At 42.5% G+C, this 26386-nt stretch overlaps 1 protein-coding gene across 1 annotated transcript; it reads left to right on the top strand.

The window, feature by feature from the left end:
* Positions 1-25910, top strand: LOC115784261 (uncharacterized). The gene is made up of 5 exons (XM_030735421.1): positions 1-19; positions 699-1193; positions 8442-8871; positions 21955-22458; positions 25310-25910. Exons 2-5 carry the CDS (start codon positions 728-730, stop codon positions 25797-25799), a joined length of 1890 nt encoding a protein of 629 aa, XP_030591281.1. The 5' UTR covers positions 1-19; positions 699-727; the 3' UTR covers positions 25800-25910.
* Positions 25911-26386: the final 476 nt, after the last annotated feature.

Consider the following 26386-nt stretch of genomic DNA (forward strand, 5'->3'; position numbering starts at 1 on the left):
TGGATTAACCTGGAGAGAGGTACGTGAACTCAGCAAACACTTCTTTTTTCAGTCCTTAAAAAGTCTAAATTTTGGCAGTTATCAGTACTGTGTGTTAGCTAATTAAAGCCCAGTTAGCTAATTGTAGCCTGATTTCCAACTTTTGTTTGATTTCATAACTTCTCTGAATGGTAGCTGTAAAAAGCTGTGTGATCATTTGCAGAGGAAATATTTATTTGAAGAGTTTCTGTCATGATTTAGAGTTCAAAGTACAGAAACAGCAGTAGTAACGGTTACTAATGACCCAAAACGTTCTCACTCCTTACTCTTATGGACGCTTGGGCAGGGTCCCTCTGCACGACCTTACAGGAATACACTGTTGGTACTAAAGAAAATATGCTGCACTTTTGTACTGGGACCAGTAAAAGTAAAATGCAGTCAGAAAAATAAATACTCAAGTAAAGTACAGATACCTGAAAAATCTACTTGAGTACAGTGATGAAATATTTGTGCCAAATTTCTTTCTCAGTTGTTTATGTTGGCACTATATGTGTATTTTTGTGTACTTGGTTTGGACTCAAACGCATTTAAGATTAGCTCCTGTTATTTTTAAGTGACCCATATATGTGCAGATTACTTGACACACCTTTGAATCATTTGATGCCTCATAATAATTTTAATCTGGTGATGTCCTCATCATAGTAACTTTTTTCCTGCAGGGACACTGACACTAATATCAGAATAAAAAATGAGCATTGAGTGGGCTGAAGATGACCGTCTGCCTCCTGGGGTAGTTCGATTGGACTGTGAAGGACCAACAGATGGTAAAACCTATGTCATGTACCATGGCACAACAAGGGTGAATGCTAACAGCATCCTGGCCTCAGGATTTCGCCAGTCTGAAAAGGGGATGCTTGGTCGTGGCGTGTACCTCAGCAGAGACCTGCAGAAAGCAAGTGGCTATCCCATCGGTCACCCTGAGCATGACAGAGTTGTCATTAAGGTTAAGGTCAACGTGGGAAAAGTGAAGATCATTGATCATCAGAATCACTCACTTCAGAAGACCTGGCATGACCATGGGTATGACACTGCCTGGGTGCCACCAAAATGTGGGATGGTTTCAAGTGGCCGGGAAGAGAATTGTGTCTGGGATCCTAAGCGAATCACAATCCTTCAGACCATCAAACCAAAATCTGTCCAGAGCACTGGATTTGGTCCAAAGCCAGTCTCACTAAACGAGGTAATCGACGCAATCGTAAACCTGCTTGGACATAACAGAGGGAGCTAGAGGTAAATTCCATGAACAGTAATTTGTATATTCAAAAGTATTTTTTATATATTTCACTTAAAAAATATATTGATTTTTAATGTGTCATTGTAGGCTTGCTCTCCCCATGGCATGCCGTCTGTGTGGTCACTGGAATTGTCAGCATGTAGCCTCTTGAATTACACTTCTTTTCTGACCAACTTCTAGGTTTTGTGTACTTCTTTCTTTTAGGTAAAAATACAGGCTTGTATGTCTCTTTTAGTTGTGAATAAAACCTTTATTGTATTGCAAACTTTGCCTCCTTGTCTCTTTTTTCAAACAGGGTGTTGTTAGTGTTGCTTTCTCTCTTGGATTCTTGGAGGATGCAACATCATTTCAATATTTAGCCAACTGAAAGCCGTTTATACTGACTTACTGTAAAGACCCTACAGTCTTAATGAGAAGTCCCCAGCAATTAAGCAGCACTTGGTGACAGTGGGAACTGAGAGCATACTCCTGTACATCTGGTACTCTGTGCAAATAACAAAACATGTAAACAGACTGAATGAACAAAACTCCATCCTTCAGTCAGCAGGGTTCTAGACAGTAAATCCAGAGACATATGCGCTGACGTATCACAGCAATGGGCCAACCCGCTCAATGCGGCATCTGCAAACACAGGAAAAAGACCCATTTCCGTTATTAAGGTCACATGACTTACGGTACAAACCAACTTCTGCTATCTAGTTGTGGTATGGCCATGGATTCTTGGGGGTGTCATGTGTGAGTGTTGAGGCGAGCAGGGTGGACCCAAACGCAGAACTCCAGAGGCAAAACTGAACTTAAAAGGTGACTTTATTGTAGATAAAGTGAAATAAAACGCAGATGAATGGCACTGAAACAAAAACTCAAACTGAATGGATGACAGGACAAAACCACACCTTAATGAGGGAGGACGTGACAAGGAACAGAGGGAAATGCAGACAATAAATCCAGCGGGAATGACGAGAGAAAACAGGAAACAGCTGGGGAGAACAGGTGGACAAAATCATACTAATGAAACACAGGAAGCAAAGCTCCATGCAACACATAGGTTCCCTATGTGTTGCATGGAGTTTGCTGTTTTATTTTGACAGGACTGTCAAAATAAAACAGGAAACACCTAACAAGGTACACGCAGACTTAACACAGGGGGCTGGCACAGAGGAAAACTAAACAGGAACCAAGGCACAGGGAAAAAGACAGAGAGACAGACACAGGGGAGAAAACCACGACTGATAAAGCAGAACTAAAATGAATAAGGAAGACCAAAACAAAACTAGAAAATAACAAAACCCAGTGAAAACAGAACTAAACACAAAATGCTGAGCACATGGCCAGAACCATGACAGGGGGTCCAGGTGATGCCAAATTGTACGAATGGACGAAGTACAAAGGCTGTATGTATACAAAACACGATATTGTCTCATCTTATATCGCGTATGAAAATATATTGATATTTCTTAAAAACTTAATATAGTGCTCAGCCCTAATAGGAACCCCCCAGAAGTCTAGAAGGTTCAGGGTCACCTGATCCAGCCCTAACTATAAGCTTGATCATAAAGGAAGATTTTAAGCCTAATCTTAAAAATAGAGAGGGTGTCTGTCTCCTGAATCCAAGCTGGGAGCTGGTTCCACAGAAGAGGCGCCTGAAAGCTGAAGGCTCTGCCTCCCATTCTACTCTTAAGTATCCTAGGAACCACAAGTAAGCCAGCAGTCTGAGAGAGAAGTGCTCTGTTGGGGTGATATGGGACTATGAGGTCTTTGAGATAAGATGGAGCCTGATTATTCAAGACCTTGTATGTGAGGAGAAGAATTTTAAATTCTATTCTAGATTTAACAGGGAGCCAATGAAGAGAAGCCAATATGGGAGAAATCTGCTCTCTCTTTCTAGTCCCTGTCAGTACTCTAGCTGCAGCATTTTGGATCAGCTGAAGGCTTTTCAGGGAGCTTTGAGGACAGCCTGATAATAATGGATTACAATAGTCCACCCTAGAAGTAATAAATGCATGAATGAGCTTTTCAGCATCACTCTGAGAAAGGATGTTTCTAATTTTAGAAATATTGCACAAATGCAAAAAAGCGGTCCTACATATTTGTTTCATATGTGCATTGAAGGACATATCCTGGTCAAAAATGACTCCTAGATTTCTCACAGTGTTACTGGAGGCCAAAGTAATGCCATCCAGAGTAAGTATCTGGTTAGACACCATGTTTCTAAGATTTGTGGGGCCGAGAACAAGAATTTCAGTTTTATCTGAATTTAGAAGCAGGAAATTAGAGGTCATCCAGGCCTTAATGTCTTTAAGACATTCCTGCAGTTTAATTAATTGATGTGCATCATCTGGCTTCATTGATAGATAAAGCTGAGTATCATCTGCATAACAATGAAAACTGATGCAGTGCTTTCTAATAATACTGCCTAAGGGAAGCATGTATAATGTAAATAAAATTGGTCCTAGCACAGAACCCTGTGGAACTCCATAATTAACCTTAGTGTGTGAAGAAGACTCCCCATTTACATGAACAAATTGGAGTCTATGAGATAAATATGATTCAAACCACTGCAGTGCAGTACCTTTAATACCTATAGTATGCTCTAATCTCTGTAATAAAATGTTATGGTCAACAGTATCAAAAGCTGCACTGAGGTCCAACAGGACAAGTACAGAGATGAGTCCACTGTCAGAGGCTCTAAGAAGATCATTTGTAACCTTCACTAATGCTGTTTCTGTACTGTGATGAATTCTGAAACCTGACTGAAACTCTTCAAATAAACCGTTCCTCTGCAGATGATCAGTTAGCTGTTTTACAACTACTCTTTCAAGAGTCTTTGAGAGAAAAGGAAGGTTGGAGATTGGCCTATAATTAGCTAAGACAGCTGGGTCAGTGATGGCTTTTTAAGTAGAGGTTTAATTACAGCCACCTTGAAGGTCTGTGGTACATAGCCAACTAATAAAGAATGATTGATCATTTTTAAGATTGAAGCATCAATAATTGGAAAGACTTCTTTGAACAGTCTAGTAGGAATGGGATCTAACAAACATGTTGCTGGTTTGGAGGAAGTAACTATTGAAGTTAACTCTGAAAGATCAACTGGAGCAAAAGAGTCTAAACAAATACCAGCAGTGCTGAAAGCAGCCGAACATGAAGAATAATCTTTGAGATGGTTATAAATAATTTTTTCTTTAATGTCTAAAATTTTATTTGTAAAGAAATCCATGAAGTCACTACCAGTTAAAGTGAAAGGAATACTCGGCTCTACAGAGCTCTGACTCTTTGTCAGCCTGGCTACAGTGCTGAAAACAAACCTGGGGTTGTTCTTATTTTCTTCAATTAATGATGAATAGTAAGATGTCCTAGCTTTACGGAGGGCTTTTTTATAGAGCAACAAACTCTTTTTCCAGCCTAAATGAGCATCTTCTAATTTAGTGAGACGCCATTCCCTCTCCAGCTTTCGGGTTATCTGCTTTAAGCTGTGCGTTTGTGAATTATACCACGGAGTCAGGCACTTCTGATTTGAAGCTTTCCTTTTCAGAGGAGCCACAGTATCCAAAGTTATATGCAGTGAGGATGTAAAACTATTGACGAGATAATCGACCTCACTGGGAGCAGAGTTTAGGTAGCTGCTCTGCACTGTGTTGGCACTGAAGAGCATAATAATGAAGAATTAGATCCTTAAACTTAGTTACAGCACTTTCAGAAAGACTTCTACTGTAATAAAACTTATTCCCCACTGCTGTGTAATCCATTAAAGTAAATGTAAATGTTACTAAGAAATGATCAGACAGGAGGGGGCTTTCAGGGAATACTGTTAAGTCTTCAGTTTCTATGCCATATGTTAGGACAAGATCCAGAGTATGATTAAAGTGGTGGGTGGGCTCCTTTACATTTTGAGAGAAGCCAATTGAATCTAACAATAGATTAAATGCAGTGTTGAGGCTGTCATTCTCAGCATCTACATGGATGTTAAAATCACCCACTATAATGATTTTATCTGAACTGAGCACTAAATCAGATAAAAAGTCTGAGAAATCAGACAGAAACTCTGAGTAAGGACCAGGTGGACGATAGATAATAACAAATAAAACAGGTTTTTGAGTTTCCCATAATCATAACACTGTGTGGCCTCTTGGAAAAAACATGAATGTGAAACTTACTGTTGTGCTAACCGCACCTAATGAATATCATAATGTAAAGGACCTGAAACAAAAGTGAAACATGAATTTGCAGCAGGTGGAGCGGTGGAGTTGCTGAGCAACAAAACAATGTACAGGTGTGTTTTTGATTGCCTTAAATTCATCTGGATCAACAGAAAAGTGGACATTTTTTAAAATCATAAATTTTTGATGGAGAGAAACTAGAAAGCCCCCCCCCCCCCCCCCCCGTTAAAGTGGAAATAAAGATTTCTATTTTATTATTATTATTATTATTATTATTATTAATTTCTGTTGGAATATGGCTTTACACTTAGATCATAAAGCCAACAGAAATCAATCAAGTGTTCATGTTTAAATGATTTTCAAGTTTTGTGTTTCTTTCTCAGTTCTTCATATTGGTGCTATCTGTGTATTTTTATGTGCTTGGACTGAAAAGAATTTAAAATTATCCTGCAGCGTGTTTATGCATAATAAAGGTTAATCTAATCTAATCTAATCTAATCTAATCTAATCTAATCTAATCTAATCTAATCTTATCTAATCTAATCTTATCTAATCTAATCTAATGTTTCTGTCTTTTAGGTAAAAATAAAGGCTTGTATGTCTCTTTCAGTGTAGTTATGAATAAAACTTTTATTCTATGGCCAACTTTGCCTCCTTGTCTCCTTTTTCAAACAGGATATTGTTACTCTCACCTTTCCAAATCTCCTGGATTCTTGGGAAATGTGACATCAGTTCAATATTTAGTCGTCTTAAAGCTCTTCCTGCTGTGAGGTAAAGACTCTACAGTCTTAGTGAGAAGACCCCAATAATCAAGCAGCACTTGGTGACAGTGGGAAGGAAAAACTTTCTTTCCACAGGAAGAGACTTCCAGCGGAGTCAGGCTCAGCGAGGGGCAGCCATGAGACCAGAGAGATGAAATTTCACACCTGGGATATGAGAATCATTTTGAAGACCATGTTTATTAGGAGATATCAAAAAGGTGAATGCTGAGAAAAAGTTTCTCACTTTAATTCAAAAAGGTAAACTTTCATATATTGTGTATTGAAATATTTCAAGCCTTTCTTACTTTAATAATTCTGGCTTACAGCTCATGACAATCCAGTGTCTCATATTTTTAGAATATTTCCTAAAATCGATCTGTGGCAGGAGGCTCAGTCACTGTTTACCAGCTGAACGTTGCAGCAGAAATCAGACGATGTTTTTCCGATATTTTATTGTCCAGCTGTACTGAGCGTGTGTGAACCGTAGCCTCAGTTTCCTGTTCTTAGCTGACAAGAGTCTATTAATGCAAACAGGGCAGGAATCTGACTGAACAGGTGTTTCCTGTTACAAGTTTCTGAGTCTTCTGATTAACTGTTGTGTAACTCATCTACATCAAACAATAAACGTGAACATAAAACTGTAAATATCAAATGAAGAATTATTGTAAAGCTTTCATGGATCTTTCATCTGATAGGTCCACTCTTCCTGTGTGCTCACCTGACTCTGACCACACCCAGTAAATATCGTCTGTAACCCAAAGCGACAAACTGAACAACAGCACGTGAAACGAAACAGAAAGGAGAATCTCTATTTATGGTTATTCCTCCTGAAGGCTCATAAAGTCTTTAACAGAAGCAGCAGAGAGACACAGCCTGCATTCCTGGATGAACCTGGAGAGAGGTACGTGAACTCTGCACACACTTTCCTTCTTTTCTCTCTAAAAAGTCTTTCACAGTAAATATTATCAGTACTGAGTGTGAGGACGTATTTAGACTCAGCTGTGAGCTTCCTGACTGATAAAAGCAGATTTATGTCAGTTTAATCAGGACTAAACAATCAACCTTTCAACTGAGTGAACAGAACCTGAGCTGCTCCGAAGTTTCTTAGTGGAAACAACTTTTCAGTGTTTGAAAACTGTCCAATAACATCATCTGAAAACAGCTACAGTCATCCTCTTCAAACTTCTGTTACTATATTTTAATTTTTGCCTTAAAAATATTCAGTTTCTGTTTGTATGACCTCCTGAACTTTGAGGTCAAACACTAGTGTTCATATAAAAGAGACACATCAGAGTTTTAAATACAATAAAGTTCTGTGCCACCATCAGCAGGTCAGACACAGATCTGAAAAACTCCAACAAAAATGCATCTATTCATATTTCTACTTTCAGTTGATCCAGATTCTCATGTTCTTCTACTGGAAACATTTAGGAGTCATTCCTGCTGTTTTTAAGTGAGAAAGTACACCTTCTTCAGTTCTAAGGTTTAATGTATCAGGACATAATAAAAAATCCTCTGGTGCGTAGAGGGTTATAAATATTTAAAATACAAACTCAGATGACATCATAATATACCGTGTCATTATTTATTAAACAAAAACTAAGCAAAAATGCCAAACAGCATTCTACGTTCCTGTTATTTACTTCCTGTTTTATTTTCCTAGTCTCCGTTTCCTGAGCATCATAGTTAGTTTTGCATTCCCTGGTGTTTCCACTCCCTCCCCATTACCCCTTATGTATTTATAGTCCTTGTTTGCTGCTGTTTCTTGTTGTGTTGTGATTGTTTTCTGTTTTATGGTTTCCTGGCAACATGAAACTTTATGGCTTACATTCACTTTGAGGCGCTTTTGTGTTGTTCAGCTCATTAATCTAGGACTCAAGTCAAGTCTATGCAAGCTCCCTGAGTCTGTGTTGGGGTCCACACTTTGCCTGGCACACAGCTCGTTCCATGACACCAGATTATTTTTATGTCCTGATATGTAAAAGCTTAGAATTGAAACTGTGTTTTATTGTGACCGTGAATAAAAGATACATAACACAAGGTTTAATCATTCAACATATAGCAATAGGCTAATTTAAATTATAATAAATTCTTAATTTTATGGCTAATCCCACTATGTTATTGCTTTATTTGCAGTGGTGTCTCCTTGTTAATGACCCTTTTACCTGCAGGCACACTGACAACAACATCAGAGTCTGAAAATGAGTTTCCAGTGGGCTGAAGATGACGGTCTGCCTCCGGGGGTATTTAGAGTGGACTGTGATGGACCAAAAGATGGTAAAACCTACGTCATGTACCACGGCACCACCAGAAGCAGTGCTCAAATCATCCTGAAATCAGGTTTTAAACAGTCCTCAGGTGGGATGCTCGGTCGGGGTGTCTACCTCAGCAGAGACCTGGAGAAAGCGAGTCGCTATCCCATCGATCACCCTGAGCGTGACAGAGTTGTCATTAAGGTTAAGGTCAGGGTGGGAAAGGTGAAGGCCATTGATTGTCAGAACCACCCACTTCAGAAGACCTGGCATGACAAAGGATACGACACCGCCTGGGTGCCGCCCAACTGTGGGATGGTGAAGAGTGGCCTGGAGGAGAATTGTGTCTGGGATCCCGAAAGAATCAAGATCATTGACACCATTAAACCAAAACCTGTCCAGGGCGATGGAGGTGGTGCCTGGGGCTACAGGTGAAGTCCATTAGGTGCTGCTGATTTATTTATGTTCAAATGTATTTTTATATATTTGGATTCAAATAAACAAATGACCTAATGTTTTGTAACTGTGTCATTAACATGAAGAATAAATGTTTCATGAAACTGACTTCCTGTGTGGGTGTGTTCAGTGCAGTATTTACAACAGCAATTACAGAAAGTTGGGATGTCAAATAAAAACAGAATAATCTCATAAAAATGACACAAAACTTATATTTTATTCACAATGCAAAATTGAAATCATATTGCAGGAGATATATATTTTGTCTTAAGTTGTGTTTTGGGTTCACGCTGGTTGTCGTGGTGACGTGTATTGGTGTATGGATCACATGGGTGTAGGTGGTACCAGCCGGCAGGTTTAAAAGGTGACACACTCACCTGCACTCTGATGGAAGAGAGAGGTTAGCTGGGTGTTGACAGTTCGCACACACTTGTATTGTTTGTTTTGCCAGTTATGCTGCTTACTGTCACACTGATCCATACTTGGCAGTGTATTAATAAACATCACAAAAATGTATGTGGGGTCAGCATACTTTCTCAGGAGTGAAGGTAGCGCGGCATACAAATAGACAGGGCCCAGTTTTCCTCTCCAGCAACTTAGGCCTTTGGAGTTGCTACACATATCAAATGCTTAAACTAAAGTGTTAATGAAAAGTATCAGCTCAATTTGAATTTAATGGCAGCAACACACATCTCAGAAAAGTTTGAACGGAGAAACAGAAGGCTGGAAAAGTGAGTGGCACTTTAACTAATCAGGTTACATGGCAACACATCAGTAATATGGCTGGGTATAAAAAGAGCATCTTAGAGAGGCAGAGTTTCACAGAGGTAAAGATGGGCAGAGGTTCACCAACATGTGTCTACAAACTCAGAATAATGTTCCTCAATGTAAGATTGTGAAGATTCAGAGAATCTGGAAAAATCTCTGTGTGCAGGAACCACGCTGAAAATCAGCACTGCAGTAAAAACAGGCCGGAAAACACTGCATGGACTCAGGAGCACTTCCAGAAATCTGTCTGTAAACACAGCTCACCGTGTTATCCGCAGATGCAAGATAAAGCTCTGTTATGAAAAGAAGAAGCTACATGTGAACATGATCCAGACACACTGCCATCCTCTCTGGACCAAAGCTCATTTAAAGTAGACTGAGGCAAACTGTTCTGAGACCAACATCTTTCACTTGTTTCTATTTCAGGTTTAAATAATCACATACCAAATATGTATGCAGATAATTGTTAATGATCCCCCAAAGTGTAAAGATTTTATGTTGGTCATATCAAAAAGACAGAATAATTAATAAAATCAGTAACTGTTAAATAAGTTGATTCACAGTATATTCACTATCCATCCATCCATCCATTTTCTTCCGCTTATCCGGGGCCGGGTCGCGGGGGCAGAAGCCTAAGCAGAGAAGCCCAAGCTTCCCTCTCCCCAGCCACCTCCTCCAGCTCATCCGGAGGGACCCCAAGGCGTTCCCAGGCCAGCCGAGATACATAATCTCTCCAGCGTGTCCTGGGTCTACCACGGGGCCTCTTCCCGGTGGGACATGCCCGGAACACCTCACCCAGGAGGCGGCCAGGAGGCATCCTAATCAGATGCCCGAGCCAACTCAACTGGCTCCTTTCGATGTGGAGGAGCAGCGGCTCTACTCTGAGCCCCTCCCGGATGGCCGCACTCCTCACCCTATCTCTAAGGGAGAGGCCAGCCACCCTTCGAAGGAAACTCATTTCTGCCGCTTGTATTCGCGATCTTATTCTTTCGGTCACTACCCAAAGCTCGTGACCATAGGTGAGGGTAGGAACGTAGATCGACCGGTAAATCGAGAGCCTCGCTTTTACGCTAAGCTCCCTCTTCACCACGACGGACCGGTGCAGCGTCCGCATCACTGCAGAAGCAGCCCCGATCCGCCTGTCGATCTCCCACTCCCTTCGCCCATCACTCGTGAACAAGACCCCGAGATACTTAAACTCCTCCACTTGAGGCAAGAACTCGTTCCTGAGCCGGAGATGGCACGCCACCCTTTTCCGGCTGAGGACCATGGCCTCAGACTTAGAGGTGCTGATTCTCATGCCAGCCGCTTCACACTCGGCTGCGAACCGTTCCACTGCGAGCTGGAGGCCCCCCCCTGATGAAGCCAACAGAACCGCATCATCTGCAAAAAGCAGAGATGAGACTCTGAGGCCACCAAGGAAGAAGCCTTCCGCCACCTGGCTACGCCTAGAAATTCTGTCCATAAAAATTATGAACAGAATCGGTGACAAAGGGCAGCCCTGACGGAGTCCAACACCCACAGGAAACAAATCCGACTTATTACCGGCTATACGGACCAAGCTCTCACTGTGGTTGTACAAGGACTGAATGGCCCGCAACAATGGGCCAGACACCCCATACTCCCGCAGAACCTCCCGCAGAACACCCCGAGGAACACGGTCGAATGCCTTCTCCAAGTCCACAAAGCACATGTAGACTGGTTGGGCAAACTCCCACGCACACTCGAATATCCTTGAGAGGATAAAGAGCTGGTCCAGCGTTCCACGACCAGGACGAAAACCGCATTGTTCCTCCTGAATCCGAGGTTCGACTAACGGACGCACCCTCCTTTCCAGCACCCTGGCATAGACCTTACCGGGGAGGCTGAGGAGTGTGATCCCCCGAAAGTTGGAGCACACCCTCCGGTCTCCCTTCTTAAAGATGGGGACCACCACCCCGGTCTGCCAATCCAATGGCACTGCCCCAGATCTCCACGCGATGTTGCAGAGGCGTGTCAACCAAGACAGCCCTACAACATCCAGAGCCTTCAGGAACTCAGGGCGAATCTCGTCCACCCCAGGGGCTCTGCCACCAAGGAGTTGTTTAACTACCTCAGTGACCTCACCCCCAGTGATGGTCAAGTCATCCCCCTCATCCCCAGACTCTGCTTCCACTACAGAAGGCGTGTCAGTGGGATTCAGAAGGTCCTCGAAGTATTCCTTCCACCGTCCGACTATAGCCTCAGTTGAAGTCAGCAGCACCCCCCCCGCACTATAAACAGTGTGAGTGAAGCACTGCTTTCCCCTCCTGAGTCGCCTGACGGTTTGCCAGAATCGCTTCGATGCCGTCCGAAAGTCTTTTTCCATAGCCTCACCAAACTCCTCCCACACCCGAGTTTTTGCTTTGGCCACTACCCGAGCTGCATTCCGCTTGGCCTGTCGATACCTGTCAGCTGCCTCCGGAGTCCCACAGGCTAACCAAGCCCGATAGGACTCTTTCTTCAGCTTGATGGCTCCCTTCACCTCCGGTGACCACCATCTGGTTCGGGGGTTACCACCATGACAGGCACCAACCACCTTGCAGCCACAGCTCTGAGCAGCAGCCTCAACAATGGAGGTGCGGAACATGGTCCATTCGGACTCAATGTCCTCAGCCTCCCTCGGAATGCTGTCGAAGTTCTGCCGGAGGTGGGAGTTGAAGATCTCCCGGACTGGGGCTTCTGCCAGGCGTTCCCAGCGCACCCTCACAATACGTTTAGGTGTGCCAGGTCTGTCCAGCATCTTCCCCCGCCACCTGATCCAACTCACCACCAGGTGGTGATCAGTTGACAGCTCAGCTCCTCTCTTCACCCGAGTGTCCAGAACATACGGCCGCAGATCTGATGATACGATTACAAAATCGATCATCGACCTGCGACCTAGGGTGTCCTGGTGCCATGTGCACTTATGGACATCCTTGTGTTCGAACACGGTGTTTGTTATGGACAAACTGTGGTTTGCACAGAAGTCCAATAACAATACACCATTCGGGTTCAGATCGGGCAGGCCGTTCCTCCCAATCACGCCCCTCCAGGTCTCACTGTCATTGCCCACGTGAGCGTTGAAGTCTCCCAGCAAGACTATGGAGTCACCAGATGGAGCACTCTCCAGCAACCCACCCAGCGACTCCAAAAAGGGTGGGTACCCTGAACTGTCATTCGGCGCATAAGCGCAAACAACAGTCAGGACCCGTTCCCCAGCCCGAAGGCGCAGGGAAACTACCCTCTCGTCCACCGGTGAAAACTCCGACGTACAGGCAGCAAGCCGGGGGGATACAAGAATACCCACCCCAGCTCGCCGCCTCTCACCGAGGGCAACTCCAGACTGGAACAGAGTCCAGCCCTTCTCCAGGAGACTGGTTCCAGAGCCCAGGCCATGCGTTGAGGTGAGCCCAACTATGTCTAGCTGGTATCTCTCAACCTCACGCACTAGCTCAGGCTCCTTCCCCACCAGAGAGGTGACATTCCATGTCCCAACAGCCAGTTTCGATAGCCGGGGATCGGTCCGCCAGGGCCTCCGCCCTCGGCCACCGCCCGACACACATTGCACCCGACCCCTACGACACCTCCTGCGGGTGGTGGGCCTGCAGGAGGGCGGGCCCATGTAACCTCTTCGGGCTGCGCCCGGCCAAGCACCACGGGCTAATGCCTGGGCACCAGACGCTCTCCCTCGAGCTCCCTCCCCAGGCCTGGCTCCAGGGTGGGGCCCCGGTAACCCTATCCCGGGCAGGGTAAACTGTTCCCTTGTTTTTTCACTCATAAGGGTCTTCTGAACCGCTCTTTGTCTGGACCCTCACCCAGGACCAGTTTGCCATGGGAGACCCTGCCAGGGGGACAAGCCCCCAGACAACATAGCTCCTGGGATCACTGGGACACACAAACCCCTCCACCACGATAAGGTGGCGATTCACGGAGGAGGTATATTCACTATTTTAACAAATAATGTTTGCATAAGTACATTTGTAGATTTAAAACAAAGAGGCACTCGAGCGCCTGGGTGGCTCAATGGAAGAGCGGGTGACCATGCATGCCACGTGGTGATGGCACAGGTTCGCATCCCGTCCTGTGTGACTTCCCTGTCTCTCTTCACCGCTGACTGTCAAAGCCCCCCGCTTAAGAAAATGGCAGTCATGTTATGTTTCCTTTTAATCAAATCAGAGCAATTTTGTCTTTATTCATGCAAGCTGCTTTAACACAAAATATCTGAGTTACTTTTACTCATAATGAGTAATTTTTTCATGCTTTAAATGTTTGAGTTAATGAGCATAAACGATTCAAGGCAATCGGTTTCCTCAAATAATTTGAGTTGAACTAACTCATCGGGTTTTACAGTGAGGAAATGAAGTCGTAACGAGTTTTCTGTCGGTGAACCTGCAGAAAGATCATTACTGGCTGCTGAACGTACTCACCGATCTGGACGGGGTGCCATCTCCTTTGCTGTGAGTGTCTCTTACACGGTCTGCTCGCGGGGGACCAGAAAGGTAGGTGACTCGCCGGCTCGGCAACATACCTGCATGCGGTCACAGCCCCCCCCATATGTGTTCGTCCCTTGGTTGGCACAATCCATCCATCTTCTTCCGCTTATCAGGGGCAGGGCCGTGATGGCAGCAGCCAAAGCAGAGAAGCCCAGATCTCTCTCTCCACCAGCTCATCTGGAGGGACCCCAAGGTGTTCCCAGGCCAGCCGAGAGATATAATCTCTCCAGCATGTCCTGGCTCTGCCCCGGGGCCTGCTACTGGTAAGACGGGCCCGGAACACCTCACCCAAGAGGCACCCAGGAGGCATCCTCATCAGATCCCCAAACCACCTCAACTGGCTCCTTAAGATATGGAGGAGCAGCAGCTCTACAATGAGCACCTTCTGAATGGCTGCACTCTTCACCCTTCACCCTGTCTCTAAGGGAGAGGCAAGCAACCCTTTGGAGGAAGCTCATGACCATAGGCGAGGGTAGTAATGTTGATTGACCAGTAAATTGACAGCGTCGCTTTCACGCTCAGCTCCCTCTTCACCATGACCAGAGGTGGCAAAAGTACTGACATTCTGTACTTAAGTAGAAGTACAAGTACTTGTGTGAAAAAATACTTTGGTAAAAGCTGAAGTACTGGTTCAGAATAGAATAGAATGCCTTTAATGTCATTATACAGGATGTACAACTTCTTTACTCAAGTAAAAGTAAAAAAGTACAGGCTCTGAAATGTACTCAAAGAAAGAAAGTAAAAGTAGTTCTTTGGTGGACATTTCTATCTGCTATCTTTCTGTAAAGCTAATCGAACCTCATATTATTGTAATATAAAATACATGAGAATAGAAATGTTATTCCAATCTAAATTTTAATCCTAATGAATGCACTCAGCTTGAATCTGTTGTAGGACACAAACTGTGAAAGTGAATTTAAACACAGCTCTGTTCTCTGTGTCCTCCATAGTAGAGGGTGACTGTGCCTCCACCTAAAGACCAACATGAGGATACTCAGGGGTTACAGTGGGATTCAGAAGGTGGAGGAACCCTAAGATCAGCTGTAGTGGCTCTGCATGGGGAGAAGAATCACAGCTTTCTATTGTAGCTGCAGTAAATGATGTTGGTGTGCAGGCTGTGATCAGCTGACCTGCTGCTGCTGCTCTGAGGTTTACTGCTCTGTGTGGATGAACTGAACTCACAAAGATGTAACCCAGTATTTCACAGCTATCTGAGCTGATCTCCATCCCCTACACTGACAGCATACAGGCTGTAGAAATGTTGGATTCAGTGAATGAATCTCAGCATCAGCAGCTTTGATTCAGACTCATCTCTGCTACACTGATGTAACCTGTAACTCTGACCATGAACACAGCCTCTGTGCACCAACACGGAGCTTTACTGTAAATACAGTACAACAAGCTGACCTGTTTATTACACACTAAACTGCAGTATTTTCATAGAATCTTTGAATTACACAAAGTCAGCATACTTCAGTTTATTTTCCAGTACTTACCTTTAAATCTAACCTCTCTTCCTCCTCTCCTGTCCTCTTTCTCCATCTCTGAGTGAACTTCTCTCTCTTTGCTCTCCCTGAAATACAGCAGCTCTTCTTTTAGCTAGCAGACACACTGTGTGACAAACTGCACACACTTTGTGTGTTTGCTGATATTTGTTGAGCATTTAGAAACGTTGCATTTACCTGCCACACGTTACTCCCTTTATGCTCGCTCCTCTTCAGTAGCGCTAGCTAAGCTGTTTATGTGCCGCGAGCACAATTTACGGACTCGGTCCGGCCCGCTGTAACCCCTGATTATAGCGCTATAAATGATACATTAATTATATGGGTTTGCGTATTTAATCCCCGTATTTAATCCCTTTGTACCCGATAAGCCCGGTGGACTCTCTGGAGTCCATTTGCTGTTCACAGTGTCCTCCGGGAGCTTCAGGTGAGTTTGTAGAAACTATATTCTCCAGGTTTTCTACTGCCTTCACCTGAAAACACAAGGCTTTCCCTCATGCTGCAGGCCTGAAGCTCGATAACCGTTTCTTTAATTTTTTTATTTTCTTCTGAGAGCCCGGTCACTCCCTTGGTGAGAGAATTCACTCTGTACAGGTTGCCAGCCTGTCGCAGGGCCAACACAGAAAGACCATCCACACTCATGGGCAATTTAGAATAGTCAATTAACATAACCCCACTAAGTGCATATCTTTGGACTGTGTGAGGAAACCCATGCAGACACAGAACATGCAAACTCCACAGAGAGAGAGCGAGAGGCCTGGGCCAAATCGAATCAAATCAAATGGAATCGAACCCAGGCCTTCCAGATGGTATTCTAACTGTGAGGCAGCAGTGTTAACCGCTGTTCCACCGTGCTACCATGGTAGTACAGAGCTTTTATGGCTGTCTGGTAGTGAGTCGGTGAAAAACTAATCACGGAAGCGTATTGTAGTTAGATTCACGCTGCCATGTACAATGCTGCCAAGATTCACAAAGTCTCACGATACTACAACAAAGCATCTCTCCTGAATGAAATGCTTTCTAATAATACTGTCTAAGGGAAGCATGTATAATGTAAATAGAATTGGTCCTAGCACAGAACCCTGTGGATCTCCATAATTAACCTTAGTGTTTGAAGAAGACTCCCCATTTACATGAACAAATTGGAGTCTATTAGATAAATATGATTCAAACCACTGCAGTGCAGTACCTTTAATACCTATAGTATGCTCTAATCTCTAATAAAACGTTATGGTCAACAGTATCAAAAGAGGTCCAACAGGACAAGAACAGAGATGAGTCCATCGTCAGAGGCTGTAAGAAGATCAGACCTTCATCACCTCAGGCTGAAACAGACTCATTTGCACCTCCTCCCAGCAGAGCTGTCTTTGAGCAGTTTGAGCCTGTTAGACTCTCCACACTAAAGGAGGTGATTCAAAATATGAGACCTGTAAACTCTCCCACAGACTGTGTTCCCTCTCGCCTTTTTAGAGAGGCTTTTGATTCAGTGGGACCAACTATCCTCGCTCTGATTAACAGTTCTCTTGCATCTGGTTGTGTTCCAGCTGCCTTTAAACATGCAGTTGTACAGCCTCTAATCAAGAAGAAGAACCTTGACCCTGATGTTCTTTCAAATTACAGACCAATATCTAAATTACCATTTTTATCCAAGGTTCTTGAAAAAGTTGTTTTTAAGCAACTTCAAGCATTTTTAAGTGGACATGGAATGTGGGAAAAGTTTCAGTCAGGTTTTAGATTGCGTCACAGCACAGAGACGGCTCTTTTAAGAGTTTTTAACGATCTGCTTTTAACTGTTGACTCTGGTAGCCCCGCAGTTTTAGTACTTCTAGATCTGTCAGCTGCCTTTGACACTGTGGACCACGAGATCCTTCTATCCCGCCTAGAACATGAAATCGGCATTATAGGCATGGTTCTGACTTGGTTCAGATCTTATCTTACTGATAGAAGTTTCTCTGTCCATCTAGGAGACTGTTTTTCTACCACAGCAAAGCTTTCTTGTGGAGTGCCTCAAGGGTCCATTCTGGGCCCAATTCTTTTCTCATTGTATATGTTGCCTCTAGGGTCGATTTTTAGGAAACACAATATTTCTTTTCACTGTTTTGCTGATGACATCCAGGTGTATATGCCCATCAAACTGAACAGCAGCGATCCATGGGAACCCCTGCTGAACTGTCTAAGTGACATTAAGTCCTGGATGAGAAACAACTTCCTAAATCTTAATGAAAGCAAAACCGAGGTCATATGCTTTGGTAAATTTGACCCCTCAAGCTACTCCTCTGGCACTCCGAGTCATTTGGCTCCTCACTGTCGTGATGCTGTGAAAAATCTGGGTTTCATTTTAGATAGTAGTTTTAAAATGGAGAAGCAAATAAGTGCTGTTACCAAAATCAGTTTTTACCAACTCAGAGTCATTGCCAAGGTAAAACCTTATCTCCCACAGCAGGACCTGGAAAAGGTTTTTCATGCTTTTATTACTTCCCGCCTGGACTACTGTAATATCCTAAACTTTGGCATAGATCAATCATCTGTGCGCCGCCTGCAGGTAGTCCAGAATGCGGCAGGACGTCCTTTAACTGGTATAAAAAAGCATGAACACATTACCCCGGTCCTGTCATCACTTCACTGGCTCCCTGTCCGTTTAAGAATCAATTTTAATATTTTATTGCTTACTTTTAAAGCCTTAAACGGACTGGCACCTTTGTATCTGTCTGAGCTGCTTCACAGTCACACCCCTGTAAGAGCTTTGAGGTCATCTAACCAGCTGCTCTTACAGAGGCCTAAAACTAGACTAAAACAGAGGTGATGGAGCTTCTGCAGCAGCAGCACCAAAGCTATGGAACGATCTACCTCTCCATATCCGCACAGCTCAGACGATACACACATTTAAATCTTTATTAAAAACACATTTCTTTTCCTTGGCATTTGGCAGCAGTGCTGCCTCCTTTTACATGATTGCTTTTCATGGTATTGGTTTTAAATGTTTTTAGTTATTTAATGTTATTTATTGTTTTTTAATGTTTTTATTTATTTATTTTATTATTATTTATTTATTTATTTTATTTTATTTGAGTATAGTCAGTATAGTAAATCAGATAAAAAGTCTGAGAAACCAGACAGAAACTCTGAGTAAGGACCAGGTGGACGATAGATAATAACAGATAAAACAGGTTTTTGAGTTTCCCATAATCATAACACTGTGTGGCCTCTTGGAAAAAACATGAATGTGAAACTTACTGTTGTGCTAACCACACCTAATGAATATCATAATGTAAAGGACCTGAAACAAAAGTGAAACATGAATTTGCAGCAGGTGGAGCGGTGGAGTTGCTGAGCAACAAAACAATGTACAGGTGTGTTTTTGATTGCCTTAAATTCATCTGGATCAACAGAAAAGTGGACATTTTTTAAAATCAAAAATTTTTGATGGAGAGAAACTAGAAAGCCCCCCCCCCCCCCCCCCCCCCGTTAAAGCGGAAATAAAGATTTCTATTTTATTATTATTATTATTATTATTATTATTATTATTATTATTATTATTATTATTATTATTTTCTGTTGGAATATGGCTTTACACTTAGATCATAAAGCCAACAGAAATCGTCAAGTGTTCATGTTTAAATGATTTTCAAGTTTTGTATTTCTTTCTCAGTTCTTCATATTGGTGCTATCTGTGTATTTTTATGTGCTTGGACTGAAAAGCATTTAAAATTATCCTGCAGCGTGTTTATGCATAACAAAGGTTAATCTAAACTAATCTAATGTTTCTGTCTTTTAGGTAAAAATAAAGGCTTGTATGTCTCTTTCAGTGTAGTTATGAATAAAACTTTTATTCTGTGGCCAACTTTGCCTCCTTGTCTCCTTTTTCAAACAGGATATTGTTACTCTCACCTTTCCAAATCTCCTGGATTCTTGGGAAATGTGACATCAGTTCAATATTTAGTCGTCTTAAAGCTCTTCCTGCTGTGAGGTAAAGACTCTACAGTCTTAGTGAGAAGACCCCAATAATCAAGCAGCACTTGGTGACAGTGGGAAGGAAAAACTTTCTTTCCACAGGAAGAGACTTCCAGCGGAGTCAGGCTCAGCGAGGGGCAGCCATGAGACCAGAGAGATGAAATTTCACACCTGGGATATGAGAATCATTTTGAAGACCATGTTTATTAGGAGATATCAAAAAGGTGAATGCTGAGAAAAAGTTTCTCACTTTAATTCAAAAAGGTAAACTTTCATATATTGTGTATTGAAATATTTCAAGCCTTTCTTACTTTAATAATTCTGGCTTACAGCTCATGACAATCCAGTGTCTCATATTTTTAGAATATTTCCTAAAATCGATCTGTGGCAGGAGGCTCAGTCACTGTTTACCAGCTGAACGTTGCAGCAGAAATCAGACGATGTTTTTCCGATATTTTATTGTCCAGCTGTACTGAGCGTGTGTGAACCGTAGCCTCAGTTTCCTGTTCTTAGCTGACAAGAGTCTATTAATGCAAACAGGGCAGGAATCTGACTGAACAGGTGTTTCCTGTTACAAGTTTCTGAGTCTTCTGATTAACTGTTGTGTAACTCATCTACATCAAACAATAAACGTGAACATAAAACTGTAAATATCAAATGAAGAATTATTGTATAGCTTTCATGGATCTTTCATCTGAAAGGTCCACTCTTCCTGTGTGCTCACCTGACTCTGACCACACCCAGTAAATATCGTCTGTAACCCAAAGCGACAAACTGAACAACAGCACGTGAAACGAAACAGAAAGGAGAATCTCTATTTATGGTATTTCCTCCTGAAGGCTCATAAAGTCTTTAAAAGAAGCAGCAGAGAGACACAGCCTGCATTCCTGGATGAACCTGGAGAGAGGTACGTGAACTCTGCACACACTTTCCTTCTTTTCTCTCTAAAAAGTCTTTCACAGTAAATATTATCAGTACTGAGTGTGAGGACGTATTTAGACTCAGCTGTGAGCTTCCTGACTGATAAAAGCAGATTTATGTCAGTTTAATCAGGACTAAACAATCAACCTTTCAACTGAGTGAACAGAACCTGAGCTGCTCCGAAGTTTCTTAGTGGAAACAACTTTTCAGTGTTTGAAAACTGTCCAATAACATCATCTGAAAACAGCTACAGTCATCCTCTTCAAACTTCTGTTACTATATTTTAATTTTTGCCTTAAAAATATTCAGTTTCTGTTTGTATGACCTCCTGAACTTTGAGGTCAAACACTAGTGTTCATATAAAAGAGACACATCAGAGTTTTAAATACAATAAAGTTCTGTGCCACCATCAGCAGGTCAGACACAGATCTGAAAAACTCCAACAAAAATGCATCTATTCATATTTCTACTCTCAGTTGATCCAGATCAGGGGTCGGCAACCCGCGACTCCGGAGCCGCATGCGGCTCTTTCAGGCTTAAGCTGTGGCTCTGTGCGGCTTGCAGAAGTAAATTATAAGTATCCAATTGAAGTACATTTTATTTTTGTCAGTTCGGTTTTTGTTGTAGTTCTAAATTGGAACATTATTGTGATCTTGAAATATTAAAATAAAATTATTTTATTTATTGATTTTCGTTTCTCAATATATGCGTCACTCGCGGTAGCCACTACCGGCTTCCGGTAGTATTTACGGCTCTCAGTGTTTTCTTTTCCGTGGAAACCAGGTTCAAATGGCTCTTTCAAGAGAGAAGAGTCTTTCTGCTAACAACCCTTCCAAACAGCCATACTTGTTCAGTCTCTCTCTAATTGTACTGTCCTGAACTTTAACCTCTAACATGCTAACTGAGGCCTGTAGAGTCTGAGATTGAGCTCTTTGGGGTTTTTTTGCAGTTTCTCTGCACTTTGCACGGGGACCCACTCCTCAGAGGATTGTGGCATTGTGTTAACGCACATCTGAATGGTCTAAATGCCAAAACTTCAGCTTTTATAGAGGTGTTCACACTGGCTGATGATCAGTGAATCAGTGCGTTTGACGAGCAGCATCTGGCTGCTACTTACCCTCCTAATTCCTATGGAAACAGTAAGGGTGGACTTAGATTTTCACACACTTCATCTGAGGTTGTATTTACCTCATTTTAAGACCTGTTATGGACCAGATTATTTTTATGTCCTGATATGTAAAGCCTTAGAACTGAAACGGTGTACTTCATTTTTACTGTGACCATAAATAAAAGTGAAGTGACAGCAGGATTAATCATCTGACATATAACAATAGGCTCATTTAAATTATAATAAATTCTTAATTTTAGAGTTAATCCTACTATGTTATTGTTTTATTTGCAGTGGTTTTTCCTGCAGGGACTGACACCAACATCAGAGTCTGAAAATGAATTTCCAGTGGATTGAAGATGACGGTCTGCCTCCGGGGGTGGTTAGAGTGGACTGTGAAGGACCAAGAGACGGTAGAACCTATGTCATGTACCACGGCACCACCAGCAGCAATGCTCAAAGCATCCTGAAGTCGGGTTTTCAACAGTCCTCAGGTGGGATGCTCGGTCCAGGTGTCTACCTCAGCAGAGACCTGGAGAAAGCGAGTCGCTATCCCATCGGTCACCCTGAGTATGACAAGGTGGTCATTAAGGTTAAGGTCAATGTGGGAAGAGTGAAGGCCATCAATTATCAGAATCACCCACTTCAGAAGACCTGGCATAAAGAAGGGTATGACACCGCCTGGGTGCCGCCCAACTGTGGGATGGTTTCAAGTGGCCTGGAGGAGGATTGTGTCTGGGATCCCAGAAGAATCACTATCATTGGCACCATTAAACCAAAACCTGTCCAGGGCTTTGGAATTGGTGCCTCGGGCTACAGGTAAACTCCACAAGCTGCTGCTGATTTGTTCAAATGTATTTTTATATATTTGGATTCAAATAAAAAAATTACCTAATGTTTTGTAACATGAAGAATAAATGTTTCATGAAACTGACTTCCTGTGTGGGTGTGTTCAGTACAGTATTTACAACAGCAATTCCAAAAAGTGGGGATGTCAAATAAAAACAGACTAATCTAATAAAAATCTCATAAAACTCATATTTTATTTTTTTTAAACATATCAAATGTTTAAACTGAAGCATTTTACAGTTTCATGAGTATCAGTTATCAGCTCATTTTGAATTTGATGGCAGCAACACGTCTCAGAAAAGTTTGGACGGAGAAACAGGAGGCTGGAAAAGCGAGCAGCATGAAAATGAAACAGCTGGAGGATCATTTTAACTAATCAGGTTACCAGGCAACAGGTCAGTAACGTGACTAAAAACAGCATCTTAGAGAGGGAGAGTTTCACAGAGGTAAAGATAGCAGAGGTTCACCAACATGTGTCTGGTGCATCAGTGGAACCAGCAGCTGGCACATCTGGAAAGGCCCCATCAGAGCTGAACATCCAGGTTTGAGGTTTGCGGTGCCATTAAAAAGTACTTGCCCCCCTTTCTGATTTTTCTTTCTTTGTCCCACTTAAATGTTTCAGATCATCAAACTAATTTTAATGTCAGACAAAGATAACCAGAGTAAATGCAGAATTCAGTTTTTAAATGATGATTTCATTCATTAAGGGAACAAAGCGCTCCTCATCCTTTGCTATCTGTGGAAACATCAGTGCCCATCTTGTTAAATCCTGAATTAACACATTTTTTTTTAAAGCTGAGTTCGGTTTCAGTCGCCACGTTGAGGCCTGATTACTGCAGACCTGCTGAATCAGGAGATCAGAGCCTGTCTGAAAAAGTGAAGCAGGATCACAGATCTCACAGAGCAGGACATCATGTCAGGATACAAGAAACAGCTGAGAACAAAGTCACTGACAGCGAGCTGTTACCCACACACTGACTGGACGGGTGTTTCCTGTTACATGTTGATTAACTGCTGTGTAACTCATGAGCATCTGAAGAAAAGCATAAAACTGTAAATATCAAAGAGACAAATTTCCTTTAAAATCATCAATCCTTCATGGAGACAAATTGGAAAGTCCCGGATCTGAGTGCTGCTGGCTGGAGTGAAACCTAACACACTCTGACCACACCCAGTAAATACTGTTTAGCTCCTAAAGTTCGGACTTAACGGTACAGGAAACGAAACCAAAAGAAGGATCTCTATTTATGGTATTTCCTCCTGAAGGCTGGAAAAGTCTTAAAAGAAGCAGCAGAGAGACACAGTCTGCATTCCTGGATGAACCTGGAGAGAGGTACGTGAACTCTGCACACACTTTTCTTCTTTTCTCTCTAAAAAGTCTTTCACAGTAAATATTATCAGTACTGAGTGTGATAAAAGCAGATTAGTGCCCGTTTTATCAGGACTGAACGATCAAACTTTGAACTGAGTGAAAGTCCAGCGAGACGATCTAACAGAACCTGAGCTGCTCCAAAGTTTCTTAGTGGGAAACAACTTTTCAGTGAGCTCCTCATTCCTGAAGAAAATCATTTGAAAATTAAGAACATTGTCTTTCACAGAGAGGTGGACACTTATCCAAGTCAAACTTATGCTGCTGTAGCTGAATTTATTTATTTTTCCTTAAAAATATTCATATATGCTGAACTGTGGGACCAAACTCTGATCTGTACAGAAAAGAGACTCCTGAGAGTTTTAAATACAATTTTCACACCTGAACGGTGTGAAACAAGAGGGAGTTGTTGGGGTTTTACTTTTTACTCAGTGAATAAAATGACAAATGTTTAAGCTCCAGTAAATTAATTAATAAATAGCGGCTGAACCAAATAATAGACAATTAAATACATTAGACAGAGAGCGACAGATAGATAGTGCCAGACCAACTCTGTGGGCTTTGGGAGATATATTTATCTTATTTATGACCTTCTCAGTTTATCTTATCCTTAAAGGTTTTGCCAAAACATGAACATCTGTGTCTGAGGAGGGAAGGGTGTGTGTAGGTCATCATACTCTTGTTGCTAAGGAGAATAAAACTGGCAATTCATGATTAGGAATATGTGAGAGGGGAAGGTGTGTGTGTGTGTGTGTGTGTGTGTGTGTGTGTGTGTGTGTGTGTGTGTGTGTGTGTGTGTGTGTGTGTGTGTGTGTCTTTTACTGAGTTTTTATTGCTGATTGGAGAAGCTTGTGCCATGATGCTGGAACAACCACTGGTCTAAACCACGACTCTCTCCATCTGTTTGTGAATTGATGGAGTATAAAATAGTTGTTTAGCTTAGAGCAGCGCTCTTCTGGGGAGGGAGCCACCGGCAGCTGCTGAGAAGTCCCATCTCTTCCTGAACCAAACAGCCCGTGTGCACGTGATTTCTTCTGATTCTTTAATAGATTAAATGCTATCATTTTTTAATTAAAGTGTTTCAGGTGTCTTCCTTCACAAATAAAAAAACACGCCCTGACACAATAATGTAACCAGAGTCACCAGATCTGCAAAACATCTGGCAGAAAATTTATTTTTCATCTTTTCATTTGCTGGTAATCATAATTCCTAATTTCAGAGTTAACAAAACATTAAAAATGTATTTAAACATCCTCTTCTATCAAATCTGATGCAACACATGGAAAGCATAACTCATCTCATAACTCAAAGTTATAAATACTATGTACATCTTATTATAGACCCCTATTAACTATAATTAACTCCTTATTTTATAGTTGTTGTTATTGTTACTGTTCTTAATGCCATAATGACCCTTTTTTCTGCAGGGACTGACACCAACATCAGAGTCTGAAACATGAGCTTCCAGTGGGCTGAAGATGACTTTCTGCCTCCGGGGGTATTTAGAGTGGACCGTGAAGGACCAAGAGATGGTAAAATCTACGTCATGTACCACGGCACCACCAGCGCCAATGCTCAAAGGATCCTGAACTCAGGTTTTCGCCAGTCTTCGGACGGCATGCTCGGTCGAGGCGTGTACCTCAGCAGAGACCTGCAGAAAGCGAGTCGCTATCCCATCGATCACCCTGAGTATGACAGAGTGGTCATTAAGGTTAAGGTCAAGGTGGGAAGAGTGATTGCCATCAACCATCAGAGACACCCATATCGGACAACCTGGCACGACCACGGGTACGACACCGCCTGGGTGCCGCCCAACTGTGGGATGGTGAAGAGCGGCCTGGAGGAGAATTGTGTCTGGGATCCCGAAAGAATCAAGATCATCCGCACCATCGAACCGATCCCAGTCCAGGGATATGGAGGTGGTGCATGGGGCTACAAGTAAACTCCACGAGCTGCTGTTGATTTATTTTGTACGTTCAAATGTATTTTTTATATATTTGGATAAAAAAGTTACACACTGTTTTGTAACTGTGTCACTGTAACAAGCAGAATAAATGTGCCATGGAAGCTGCTGTCTGTGGGTGTTATATTCTGTAAAGCCAGGGGAGACGAATTAAACTACAGGTATGTCTTAAAGACCTGTATTTTTTTTAACTTCTGACCCTAAAATATTTGGCTTAAAAATCAGAAACTCTGCATTAATTTTAACCAGAATACATCCCTTAACTTGCACATATATTTATATTTTTGCTGCCACAATAATAATCACAGATAAATGGAGTTTTTAGCCTGAGAAAGACACTTTGTCTTGTCTTAGTGGACACATATTCACTTTGCGTGACCCCCTGAAAATCAAACAGACATTCTGCAGCTTCTTCTTTGAGATCCTCAGAGGCACAAACACAGCGTTTTCACGCTGTGGCTTTTCAAGGGGATTCGGTCACATCAGGTCACACTCTGCTCTCCATCTTAACAAGAACAGTGACAAAAATGAGCATCATCCATCGTCCTGTGAAAAAGAAGCAGCTA

The sequence above is a fragment of the Archocentrus centrarchus genome, chromosome 8 (assembly GCF_007364275.1).
Source record: "Archocentrus centrarchus isolate MPI-CPG fArcCen1 chromosome 8, fArcCen1, whole genome shotgun sequence".
Lineage (NCBI taxonomy): Eukaryota > Metazoa > Chordata > Actinopteri > Cichliformes > Cichlidae > Archocentrus > Archocentrus centrarchus.